Here is a 14,142-nt window from a genome sequence, read left to right on the forward strand (position 1 = left end):
TATGACTGTATGGAGTGGACTTAAGTCTTTCTGTGCTATATTTCAGCCTGCTTTCCCAGTTCCGAGATATCTTTTGGTTAGGCCACGTGTTTTGATTTTGAATTTTAAATAGTAACAATAAGCATTAAAAAGACCTTCCGTATCTACTAAATAGTTCCTCTGTCAGGCTTGCATGTGCCCTTTATAGTCTCTGCTGTGAATAGCTTGGAATTTTGCCATATAGGAGGTACTCCTAAAAGATTTCAAATTGAATTGAAACAAGCAGAAGATACCTGGTAGTATCTGTTTAAATATCATGTAGTATCTGTTTCCTCAAATAGGATTCAACAACTTTGATGAACATGGTTTACAGGATATGTTTGTTAAAGCATAAAAGCAGATTTCAGCAGTCTCACTTCTAATTTAATTTAAAGTATCTCATAATTCAACAAGAAAATAGCTTTATTAAATATTTGTCTCATTACTTTTGTCATACTAAGCTCCATTGAGCTGATTTGTATTTTCGTTATGCAAATTACCTTTGGATATTATAAATTAATATTCCTGTTCCTATGCATCATTAAGTATTTAGGAATTTAAGACAGGAAGCTAGATGCTTGTAGTCTCTGCCCTTAGATGCTTGTAGTCTCTGCCCTTATCATAAAGTCAAAGTATTATTGAAGGAATGCTTTTTAGTATCAGAATTAGTTTTTAAAGTTTTTGAATCCTTGTATCTTTGCCAGTCAGCTTTGTATCTTTATGGTGAATGTGTTTTATTGGATTGCATTATGCTATCTTATGTTGAGAAGCTGAGCTCTCTAGTTAGAATGACTGAGTTTAATCCTGGTTAGTTGCATGATCTTGAACAACTTTTCTAAGTCTTCTGTGCTTCACTTCTGTGATCTAGCTAGGACTGTGATGTGACTAGAGCCCGGCATGTTGTAAATGCTATATAAGTGTGAGCTTTATTAGCTATTATATAGCTATTTATTAGCTATTTATATAACAACATAATTTACTTGAATTCAAAATTTTCTACCTTATTTTTTCTATCAGAGTACTCTTGACTCTCAAACAAAGGTGGGGGTTGGAGCGCCAGCCCTCCCCTCTCCATTCAGTCAAAAATCCACATAAAACTTTTGGCTTCCCAAAAACCTAACTCTTAATAGTTAATAATAGTTTACAATAATATAAACAGTTGGTTAACATATATTTTATATGCTGTAATATCATATACTGTATTCTTACAATAAGGTAACTTAGAGAAAAGAAAATGTTATTAAGAAAATTGTAAGGAAGGGAAAATACATTTAGAGTATTGTACTATATTTATTGAAATAAATAACCTGTACATTTCAAACTGGTGCAAAATAGATTTTTTGACTTTTGCAGAACATTTTTTCTTCTTGAGCATTTTTGAAAAAGAGATGTATTAGTTCTGCTTCAGAAATCACCCAGAACCAAACTTATTCCAATATTTCTTAATTTTGTTCATTTATGCAGGCTTTTTAAAAAGCATCTCATATTCATAATAAATCAGTGACAAAACTAGATAATATAAGGAGACTTTGGTTTATTCTGCTAAACTCCACCTTGTATTAAAATAATAAAGTGGGATCCCTGGGTGGCGCAGCGGTTTGGCGCCTGCCTTTGGCCCAGGGCACGATCCTGGAGACCCGGGATCGAATCCCACGTCAGGCTCCCGGTGCATGGAGCCTGCTTCTCCCTCTGCCTGTGTCTCTGCCTCTCTCTCCCTCTCTCTGTGTGACTATCATAAATAAATAAAAATTAAAAAAAAATAAATAAAATAATAAAGTGACACACTAAGGCTCATCAGTACTTGTCACCATTTTCCTTTAAATTATAGGAATACACATGCTATAAATGAAAATGTAATGAGAGCGGTAAAAAAGTATAAGTCGCTACAGGTGCTTAAGAGTTAAGGCTTCAGAATGCAGACCTTCGACCTAAGCTACAGAGCTTTAGAACAACTAAAATTCTTCAAGTATACATAAATATATTACAGAGAGGCAGATGCTCAGATTTTTGTAAGACTGCCAAATTAGGGGGCAGCCCAGGTGGCTCAGCCGTTTAGCACCGCCTTCAGCCCAGGGCGTGATCCTGGAGACCTGGGGTCGAGTCCCACGTGGGATCCCTGCATGGAGCCTGCTTCTCCCTCTGCCTGGGTCTCTGCCTCTCTCTCTCTCTCTCTCTCTGTATTTCTCATGAATAAATAAATAAAATCTTAAAAAAAAAAAAAAAAAAAAAGACTGGGCAGCCCGGGTGGCTCAGCGGTTTAGCGCCATGTTCAGCCCAGGGCCTGATCCTGGAGTCCTGGGATCGAGTCCCACGTCGGGCTCCCTGCATGGGGCCTGCTTCTCTCTCTGCCTGTGTCTCTGCCCCCGCTCCTGTGTCTCATGAATAAATAAAATCTTAAAAAAAAAAAAGACTGCTAAATTATAGCATACTTTTTAATATTTTACGTAACTTGTGTATAAGTTGAGAAAGATCTTTCATGGTGGGAATTTTTTCTAATATAAAGCTCGGGATTATTTACATTCTGTTTTTAGCTTTTAATTATTGTACTGTTTTATATGCCAAAAGAGGCAAAATTGAAGAAAAATGACATTGAGTTCTTCAAGTATTTATTGTCCTTGCTAAAGTATTTGTTGTCATTAGCAGACGTGGGCTCTGGCTGTTAAGCTCTCTCCACCCTTTATGTCCACAGTGACACCTTATTATTGTGGTAATCATTTAACCCCTCCCCTATTTGTTGTACAATAATACATTCGAATTTTAGCAGAACTAGAAAGTAAATAAAGTAATAGATCGCTATTAGTATTCTCATGCATAGCCTTTTCCCATGTGTATATAAAATCAGTCACATACTAATAAACACACATACTTTAATAGTTGCCTTTTTCTACCAAGAAATGTAATTTCATATACACTATTTTATAACCAGCTTTTTAAAAATAATTAAGCCCATTTCCCATCGGTAAATGTGAGTCTTTATCTCTTTGTCTTTTAATATGGATGTGCATGCAGGATTTACCTACTCACCTAATATTAAACATTTAGTGTATTTTCAGTTTGTCTATTTATTTATTTATAATAAATAAATAATATATTATAAGTAGTGCTACAGGAGCATCCTGACATATATACCATCCATGTCATGTGTGTGTGTGCATCTTTGTACACTAATCCACTTATTTCCTTAGAATACATTTCTAGAAGTAGAATTATTAAGACAAAAACTGTGCGTACTTCTGAGGACTTTTTTGTATTCTCATTGCCAAACTATTTCATTTAAAAAGTTGAACCAGCTACACTCCCAGTTCAGTTTTCTTTTGTTATGTTGACAGTGAATGTTGTAATTCAGTTAATTCTCGCTAGTCTTAGACTAAAAGTGGTATTTTTGCCTCTTGGCCTTCTGCATTTCTTCAGTGAATTGACTATTCATGTTCTGTCCATTTTTCTTTTGGGTTAACAGTGCACTGTTAATTTGTTACTAATAAATTGATCCATCCAACAAATCCCTCTGACTCTGTAACAATAAGTATAGTTGTATTCCTTTCACATGAGTAAGAGAAAAGAGATCTGACAAGTCTTTGAACCCTTCTAGACTTCTGTTCATTAGAATTTTGTTCATTACATTTTTGTTACATCATCAATAAAAATTTCTTTATTGATAATGTTAGAAAAATCCAGTTAGCCTCCTAAATTGGCACACTGCGTGACTCAAATGGGAGGTGGAAGAAAAGGCTAGACTTGGCATCCATCATCTCTTATTTTAAATATGTTCATTTTTCATAGTTCATTTACTGTGAAGATGCTGTATATGTCAGCTTATCATTTTCAACACTAGGTCCATAAAAAATCAAGGGCACGATTCCTGAAATTATGCTTCATCTAATTAAAACTAGTGAACACTACTAAATCAGATGAAACCTGCCTCAATGATTTTGACTCAGTCTGTTTTTTATAATGATAGCAGAAGTTACTATTAATATTTTGTAGTGTATCAAATTTTGAACCTAATAAAATGTTAAATTTGGCTTTTGTTGTTGTCATCCATCTTAATGGCCCCTTCCAGTTATTTTTGATATGCTGTCATAACTGAAAACAATAAACAAAGCAGATCATTGGGGTAAATTTAAAGTGTCAGTGTGATCACAAATGCCTGAGTCACTGCCCCAATAGTAACACTTAATACTTCAGATTTTATTGTAGTGAACATGAAATAAGTTATAGTGAGATTTTACCTGTTATCACCTCTCTCCTTAATCTCCATGTTATTACATCAGGGAAGATGCCCTAATGGATAAAGATTCCATGATAAAAACTTTGCAGGGATGGTTACTCCAGTATTCCTCTTGTTTATTTATTGAACTTTTTCAAGCCCTCTTAACTCAGGAAAGTACATAAGAACAAAAGACTAAACACTTTTCCTAGATGCAGTGGTAACTAGGGTAGGAATGCCATTTTTCACCTATCTAGAAAGACAAAAAATTTTATTTATTTATTTATTTATTTATTTATTTATTTATTTATTTATACTTATTTATTTATCTATTTATTTTTTAAAGATTTTATTTATTCATTCATGACGGACACAGAGAAAGAGGCAGAGACACTGGCAGAGGGAGAAGCAGTCCCCCTGCAGGGAGCCTCTGGTGGGACTTGATTCTGGAACCCCGAGGTCATGCCCTGAGCCAAAGGCAGGCACTAAACCACTGGGCCACACAGGGATCATCCCCCAGAAGGATCATTTTAAATATGCTTACTGTACTTTGTTTTAACCTATGTGAACAGCTATCACTTTATATTTGTGGAATCTAGTGTCTTTGGGACCAGAACACAAAAATATCTTCTCATTATTCAAACATTTGAAATAACTAATCAGGAGTAAGCCCCCAAACAAAAACAAAATTACCTGCATACTCTCCAACAAAAGAGCTTACGTGGCAGTGTTTTTTTGAAACAGAACTCTTTGTTTTTAAAGATTTTGTTTTTGTTTTTAAAGATTTTATTTATTTACTAGAGATGCACAGAGAGAGGCAGAGGGAGGAGCAGGCTCCCTGTGGGGAGCCCGATGTGGGACTCGATCCCAGGACCCCAGGATCACGACCTGAGCCAAAGGCAGATGCTCAACCACTGAGCCACCCAGGCACCTAGAACTCTTTGTTTCTTAACAGAGTAAAATCCTGCATTCTTTCACAAGTAGTCTAGTTAAAGTAGGTCTTACTCCTGGGAAGCATTTCTTTCTGCTTTTAATCTCATAATGTAGGTGTTCTTAACTCCTAGTGCCCCATCTATAAAGTACATATTAAGATCTTTGGATCTAAAAAGGGTAAAATTTTTTCCCAATCACCATATGGCACAGACAAATGAATCAAGCCAGTGCTACAGCGGTGGTTTTATTTATGCATACTAACTGGAGCTTCTTTATTCCTTTCTCTTTGGGAATTCAGGTACGTTTTGTATGTCTTTATAATTTGGAAATCTTGCATTAGTCCTCCTTACTCAGAGCAGATTTCAAAATCAGAGGTACACACATTTTTCCAGGCAGACCCCTAGAGTCATATTTTGTAGCAAAGTGTAGAATATGGGGCACTTGGCTGGCTCAGCTAGAAGAGCAAGGGACTCTTGATCTGGGGATCATGAGTTCGAGCTCTATGTTGGGTGTAGAAATTACTTAAATAAATGCTTTAAAACAAAAAAAAATTTTAAGGGCAGCCCGGGTGGCTCAGCGGTTTAGCGCCACCTTCAGCCCAGGGCGTGATCCTGGAGAGCCAGGATTGAGTCCCATGTCAGGCTCCCAGCATGGAGCCTGCTTCTCCCTCTGCCTGTGCCCGCCCCCCCGTGTCTCATGAATAAATAAAATTAAAAAAATAATAATAGAATTTTTTAAATTACAGAACGTACTATTAGTCACATTTTTAAATTTCTTTCAAGTCTGTAGCCCAACACCATTCACATTGTTTTGAGGACTATGAATAAGAGTATAAAATGTTATGTTAGTGTTTTATTTAGTAGAAAAATAGATTGTAGAACCTCAATATAAAATTTTTCTCAAAAACATTTTTATAATTTTTACAAATTAGGGAGACATTAAAGCCATACCTACAAACAAAAATGCACTCTGAAATCTGGAAAACTTTATGTAGTAGAAGTACATGATGCTACTGTAATATATTGATAACATCCTTTTGCGTGGAAAAATTTTACCCCAGAGTTAATAATTTTAGCATTTTTTTGTCTCAAAACCATTAATATATTTATTTCAAAATATTTGTACACTATTCTTATTCTATTCTGTATTCCTAATAAACATAGTAAATTTTATCTAAGATAAGTAAACTTAGGAATAAATCAAGTGGAAGTATAATATACTATTTCCAACTCTTTCCTGCCTTCTCTAATGTACTTATTATATAAAATGAAATTATAAGTAAAAGATTAGAAAATGGAGCTTAGAAAAAGTGTCTTTGAATAGATGATAAAGAAGCAACTCCTTCAGAAACCATCTTTTTATCACTTCACTTCTTTTTAAAAACATTTCAGGGCAAAAAAAAACAAAAAAAACAAAAACAAAAAAAAAAAACAAACAAAAAAAAACAAAACAAAAAAACATTTCAGGGCAGCCCTGGTGGCGCAGCGGTTTAGTGCTGTCTGCAGCCCAGGGTGTGATCCTGGAGACCCAAGATCAAGTCCCACGTTGGGCTCCCTGCATGGAGCCTGCATCTCCCTCTGCCTGTGTCTCTGCCTCTCTCTCTCTCTCTCTCTCTCTCTCTCTCTCTCTGTGTTGCTCATGAATAAATGAATAAAAATCTATTAAAAAAATAAAAATATTTAAAACTAAGAGTTTGCAAATAGCACTCACATGAAATCTTACCAATAAATGTGATTGTGGATTCTCAGAGTGTGAAATACTTAGTTTTGTTTATATAAGATGTATAGGAGTAATTTATGATAGTTAAAAGCACAGATTTTACTTAAATTTCAGTAAAAAGACTAATTTAGTTAATTTAAAAGAAGATACTAAAAGATGATTATTTGCAAATGTTTGTATATATAAATATTTCATTTTCCCTAAAAGAATGTAAAACAGTGAAATTGGAGTCAAATAAATGGGGGATTTTTTTTTTTTTTTTAACTTGGTTTATAATCATGGTAGAAGTGAAGTTTGTTAGTGAAGTAATGAAAGTTATCTTGTCATATAACAAACTTTCTATTAATCTTTATAGTCTTAAACATAGAACTACTGGACTAGATCCATTTCTTTGTGTCCCTTTTACCCTTAGTGTCACATGATTTTATGTTTTAAGACATTATCTCTATAAGGAAACATTTTATGGTAAAGAAAGGAATTTTTTTTTTCCAGAAAATGCTTATTTTGCTCACTTGATGAACTTTAGGCCAATATATGTTTTTTTTTTTTTCAATATGTTATTTGAGTGAAGCATCTTCCTTCTCTGCGTGTCCCCCACCCCTTGCCCCGCCCCTGTCATTAACCTGTAATATGATATCTGGAATGTGGACTAAACTCTTCAACACTATTTAAAATCTACTAACCTTTGTGCATTTGGTTGCTCAGCTTTCTAAGAACATTTCTGAGCTTAAATAAACTCAATACCATTCTGTTTTAGAGATTATGTCATGGCTATTCATTGGATATGAATTCTTTTTTTTTTTTTTTTTTGGATATGAATTCTTATGGCTTTATTTTTCTTTCCAAGGTTGAAGAGATGGTGCAAAACCATATGACTTATTCATTACAGGATGTAGGTGGAGATGCTAATTGGCAGTTGGTTGTAGAAGAAGGAGAAATGAAGGTAATTTACAGTAAGATATTATAGGTTGCTAATTGCAGGTGTTATAGCATATTATCATCACTAACCATTGATGTGAATGACGGCAGCATTTTAAATTTTCTTTTGAACAGATTATTACATATGATCAAAAAACCACTAGATACTAGGAAGTAAAATGTACTTTGGCTTTTACACAGTTTCTTTATGATCTCAATAAAAACCTTTGTACAAACCATTCTGTTTTGCCTGGGCCATGGAGAAAATACAATTTGGGTGTTTAGATGTTAGGAAGTCATAATTAGTTGATGGTTTTCTATTTGGATATTTCTATTTGGTCTATATATCACTTCTTATCCTTTCTCTCACTGCATCTTCTATCAATATTTGGAGGTGAGTCTGCTAATTTTGTTCACATCTGTAAGCACAAGAGACAGAGAATAAGATCAAGGAATAAGATTTAGAGATGGATTCAAAACAGCAGCTGCACTGAATTTTGATTTTTGAATTTGGTATACTTATGCCCAAGGCGCTGTGCTAAAGATAAAGTGATGTTTAATAAGACTTTCTCCAAGCTGAAACTCGTTGGGGAAGAAGGATATTGACATTTAAAGATACTGTTACTTGTGTCTATCTGATAACATATTGAATGATGCGCACAGATTAGTGGAGAAAATTGGAAAAGAAAGAGCTCTTATATGAAACAGATTGTTTTTTACTGGATAAGCATTTGAACTATGTCTGGAAATCGAAGCAACATTGTGACAAAGGTGAAGCCAAGGGTATTTTAGACAAAAAATATAACACAAGTGAAAACATGAAAGCAAATTTCTTACTCAGGAATTCTTTTCATAGACTGTGTTTACCACAATTATTCTAGCAATAGAGATACAATATCAGATGTTGGAATTTCCTTTCCTCCTGAATAGGGAACTAATTAAGAAATCAGAAGAGATGGGGTGGCTCAATCAATTAAGCGTCTGCCATCAGCTCAGGTCGTGATCCCAGGCTCCTGGGATCAAGCCCCTCATAGTGCTCCCTGCTCAGTGGGGAGTCTGCTTCTCGCTTTCCCGCTGCCCCGTATCCTCACTGGTGCTCTGTCTCTTGCTCTGTTCTCTTTCTCAAATAAATAAAATCATTAAAAAAGAAGTAAGAGACAAGCAAATGAGATACCAGAATGCTAACTATAAATTTAATAAGCTAATTGAAGAATATGGCTTTAGATCAGCAGCCACAAGGTCTTGCTAATATATTAACTCAAAATTAAACAATGTTTCTGACATAGCTAGATAATCAATCACAGGCCTTCTCCACAAGTGTAAGCCCAAAAAGAAAACCAAGACGCATGCTCTCTGTAGAAAAAGAAGTGAGCCAAGACTTCCAGTCCTATTTTATACTCAACAGTTGGTTAATTCATTGTTGTACCCCGAGGAAGGGAGAAGTGAAAGGGTGAAGAAAAACCAGGAGTGATCATCTGGATGAAGTCCCTCCATGTGGAATGAAAAATAGAGAATAAATGTTCCTACAGCCCACAACACTAGAGAGAGAGAGAGCTTGGATTATGGAGAGTATAAAATAGCCTACCAAGGAGAATAGTCTCTTGTCTGTAGCAGTAGGCTAGCCACTATATAAGGAAGAAACTAAAAACCAAGCATACCATTTAAGAGAATCAGGTACATGGGGATGAAAGCTTACCTAAGTAAGAGAAGTAACCAGTAATAGAGAAGTCAAGCTGTTGGATGTCTTATAGAAGGTTAGTAACAAGCTTAAGAGCCATATGAAGTATGAGGAGAGGATTTAAAAGTCTGAAGTTTCCAATTTGTGTAACTGGTTTTCCATTTTTTAGCCATCTCAATAATGTGAATAAATAAACATGTAGGGAAAAGTAGTTTGATGAGAAAGATTTTAAGAGAGAAACTGTATGTGAAATGCCAAAGATTTTAAGAGAGAAACTGTATGTGAAATGCCTAACAGTTTCTGGACCCATAAAGCACTCCATAGAGAGCTGGTTCTTCCTACAGTAACATGATTATTCATTTCTCGAAAGAACTTACTGCAAAATTTCCTAAAGTAGCAAACCCTATAATTTTGAGGTAATTAATTTTAGAACTTTAGGTACACAACATCAGTATTTAAAGCAAGATAGTATGGGGCGCCTGGGTGGCTCAGTCAGTTAAGCCTCCAACTCTTGATTTCGGTTCAGGTTATGATCTCAGGGTTCTGAGATCAAGCTCTGTGTTGGGCTCTATCCTGGATGTGGAGAGCCTGCTTAAGATTCTCTCTCTCTCTCTCTCTCCACCCCCCTTCCTCAGACCCTCCCTCCTACTCACATGCAAAATGCTCTAAGGAAATAAATAGCCAAGATAGCATAGATCTTCATGCCATTTTAGCTTTGAGTCATTGATTCAACAAATAATTGAGAGCCTACTGTGTTTGAGATACTATTTTAGATGCTGGGTATGTAGAATTGAACAACATTGCTTTAAATCAATATCCTTAGGGGATCCCTGGGTGGCGCAGCGGTTTGGTGCCTGCCTTTGGTCCGGGGCACGATCCTGGAGGCCTGGGATCAAGTCCTGCTGCGTCGGGCTCCCTGCATGGAGCCTGCTTCTCCCTCTGCCTGTGTCTCTGCCTCTCTCTCTCTTTCTCTGTGTGACTATCATGAATAAATAAATAAAATCTTTTAAAAAAAATCAGTATCATTAAGGAGATGATTTTTTTATGTGTTGCCTGTTAATTTTAAGAATATCTTCTTTAGGTATATAGAAGGGAAGTAGAAGAAAATGGAATTGTTCTGGATCCTTTGAAAGCTACTCATGCAGTGAAAGGTGTTACAGGACATGAGGTCTGCAATTACTTCTGGAATGTTGATGTTCGCAATGATTGGGAAAGTAAGCTGCCACTATTAATATATCGTAATATAATTATTATTTTGAATGTAATGTCAAATCCAACCCCATGTTTTGCATCTCATTTACAGTTTACAAAGTCAATGTAGAAAATATCTGGAAAATCTGATAATAGCTTGCATTTACTTTTTGTTTTTACTTACATTTAAATAGAGCTTTACAGTGAAGTAATGCTTGTACAGTGAAACACTGTACAAAATGTTTCTGTGTTACAGCATTTGATCCAGTACTTCAATAATCCTGCATGATAAGTAGGTAAAAAAGTAAAAATCAGGATAAGTGACTTGTCAGAAGCCACAGAGCCTAGTTAGTAGAAAGGCCAATACTAAAACTAAAGGTTTCTGTCTTATCACCTACTTTCCCAAACTGTTTTGTTTCTCTAGTAATCCCAAGACAAATCCTGCTGTGGTCTGCTTAGAGTTATTCTTGGGGTATGTTTGTTGTTTGTATGTATTTGTTCCTCTTAGGCACCAAATTTCATAAATATAGATAATTTCGAACATCGTAAGATGTGTATTAGTGACAGTTTGATATTCTTTTTCCACAAATATAGTCACCTAAGCCTAGACAGAAGAGTTTATTCAACTTCAGTAAATTAGAGATTACAGGAAATGGTCATAGTGTTAGATAGGAATTTGTGTCTGAGTAATGCAGTGTGATTAGAATTGCTTTCTAGATAATTGGTCCAGAGGAAATGAGATTTCCTGGTGATCAATCCTCATGGCCACTGTCTGTAGCCCTAGTAGGAAGTATTAACTACCTTCCATTTGAACTTGGTCCTGCTCATGTTATCACAGGGTCCAGCAATATAACTGAGTTAATCACATTCTAGGAAGAGGTAATGTATATTTTTGGCTACTAATATTTTTTTCTTCATTTCAGCAACTATAGAAAACTTTCATGTGGTGGAAACATTAGCTGATAATGCAATCATCGTTTATCAAACGCACAAGGTAAAAATCTCTTCATCCCAAAAGGATTTCACTGTAGTTCAAAGTGAGACGTGTATAAATTCTCTAAAAGTAAAATTTGGCAGGAAATCAAATGCCGTAAAAGATCCAAAGACTTTGTTAATGATGCATGAACGTCACATATTTGAAAGGATATCAGTTCATTCAAAGCTGAACCTAAGACAAGAACCTGAGAAATATCCAGGAACAGTGTGTTTGATAAAGATCTCCAGTTAGTTATGTCCACTTAAAATTTAGAAAATACTGAAATCCTGTTAAATATTTTTGTAGCGTCTAGTCTTTATAGGCGGTAAATGATCATTACCAAATACAAAAGTGAATCAGCATTTCCTGTGACCATGGTAATGAAGGGAATGGAAAGTATGTATGTTAAGTCATGTAAGTGGATTATCTGAAAGCATGGGGAAATTGCTAAGCATAACTATTAAGAAGTTGGTCATATACCAGAGCACACAGAAACGTCATTTAAATTAGTTCACTTTCTTCCTTTTCTTTTTTCTTTTTTAAATGGTTTTATTTATTTATTTATTTGAAAGATACAGAGATAGAGAATATGAGCAGGAAGGAAAAGGAAAAGCAGACTCCTTATGGAGCAACTTGCTCAGTGCAGGGCTTCATCCCAGGACCCCCGGGATTGTGATCTGAGCTGTAGGCAGATGCTTAACCAACTAAGCTACCCAGGTGCCCCTGAATTAGTTCACTTTCATTTCACTTTTCCTTCATCTCTTTCTCTGCTATTCTTAGATATTTAAAATTAAAGAATTAATATTTCTCTTACCTTATTCTTCTCTGTTTCCTGAAAATTGCCGAGTAATATATTGTGTAAAAAACAATAAATGGGGATAGTATGTGGGAGGAAGGGGAAAATAAATGAAGGGAATTAAGAGGTGCAAACTTCCAGTTATAAAAAGTAGAGCATAGGAAAGGTAGTAATATTTGTAATAAGGTTACAATAACAGATGGTGACTACACCTTTTGTGGTGAGCCCTGAGTAATATATAAAATGGTCAAATCAGCATGTTGTATACCTGAAAATAATATAACCTTCAATTTTTAAAAAGGAAAATAATAAAAAGGACCTATAATTTTAGAAAGATCCATTCAATGTAATATTTTATGTTATGTAAGAAATACAATAATTCAATAGGTGCTTCCTTTTTCTCTTCTTTAAATGACTTTTTAGGGGCACCTGGGTGGCTCAGTAGTTTGAGCATCTGCCTTTGGCTCATGATCCTGGGGTCCTGGGATCGAGTCCCACATCATGCTCCCTACAGGGAGCCTGCTTCTCCCTCTGCCTTTGTCGCTGCCTCTTTCTGTGTGTCTCATGAATAAATTTTTTTAAATCTTAAAAAAAATAAAAAAATAAATGACTTTTTAATTGGGTTGAATATATGAAAATATTGTGGGTTTGTTAGGTATTTCCTGAACTCAGTTTTGTCATGTGGGGCATCTTAAATGTAATGATTATGAGGTAGGCCTGATTTTACATGGTAGCTGCTTAAGAAATGTGTAAAAAATACATTATAGGTCAACTTTGCTTCAATTAAAAAAGAAGTGTATAACAACAAAGATTCTGCTTTAGCATACAGATTTGGGGAGTCCAAGGGAAGCTTAAAGTTGAGTAAATGTTAAAAATACCGATTAACGGCCTTTAATTTGGAATCAATAGAAATGACATAGAAGAATCTTATAATCTGAGGACAATTGATCTTGGGAAACAGTCTGCTGAAAATATTTCACTTCGTAAATAGTAGATGGAGGGAAGGATTTATTTATTTATTTATTTATTTATTTTATTTTATTTTTTTTTTGAGGGAAGGATTTAAATAAGCTGTATTACAATCACTTTTTGAAAAATAAAGCTAAAAACTATTAATGTCTCTTCAATGTAACAAAATTTAAGTTAGAATTATAAATGTTTAAATAAACAAATTATCCTGGTATAATTTTTTTTCCAAAAATTCAGTAATGCTATACAACTTTTCCTTTAAATGTGGCTTATTTTATAATTTGATCTTAAAGAGGGCTACTTCTCTCCTGATATTTAAGTCATTCTCACTCTTTAATTTTTCATCTTCTCATTCTTGTGGACTTGCATTCATTAATTCTAACACAAATTTTCCTTTATTACTAGCTTCACATAGCAGTGCTCAGCACTGCTTTCACGTATTTTGTGAAATTTATTATCTTTAATATATGAACCATTTCACTTTCCAAATGATTCGTGTTGTATTGACATTGAGTTGTTGGTTATTATACTCAACAATTAGGAAAGGCACAGTGTATATTTTCTGTCATTTAAAAGTACACAGTCTGTTTTCACAAATCTCATTTCCATTATCATCCCAACATGATGTGTCTCCCTGCATACCATAAAGTTGAAAGATTCAGTCTAATTGATTTGGTATTCTTCAGATGTGATTACGATGTCAAAGGAGCAGTCTTCTTACACTGAAATCTTAGTGT

The 14,142-nt window shown here is 34.9% G+C and overlaps 1 protein-coding gene across 4 annotated transcripts in view; it reads left to right on the forward strand.

The window, feature by feature from the left end:
- The window catches only part of CERT1 (ceramide transporter 1), a 104,786-nt gene that overhangs the window by 80,989 nt on the left and 9,655 nt on the right, over positions 1–14,142 (forward strand). For all 4 annotated transcript variants that reach the window (XM_025437437.3, XM_049108371.1, XM_049108370.1 and 1 more), the window contains 3 exons: positions 7,725–7,820; positions 10,555–10,687; positions 11,588–11,658. In XM_025437437.3, coding sequence (XP_025293222.1) covers positions 7,725–7,820; positions 10,555–10,687; positions 11,588–11,658 — 300 coding nt within the window. The remainder of the gene's footprint in view (positions 1–7,724; positions 7,821–10,554; positions 10,688–11,587; positions 11,659–14,142) is intronic.

Source organism: Canis lupus, chromosome 3 (genome assembly GCF_003254725.2).
Source record: "Canis lupus dingo isolate Sandy chromosome 3, ASM325472v2, whole genome shotgun sequence".
Classification (NCBI taxonomy): domain Eukaryota; kingdom Metazoa; phylum Chordata; class Mammalia; order Carnivora; family Canidae; genus Canis; species Canis lupus.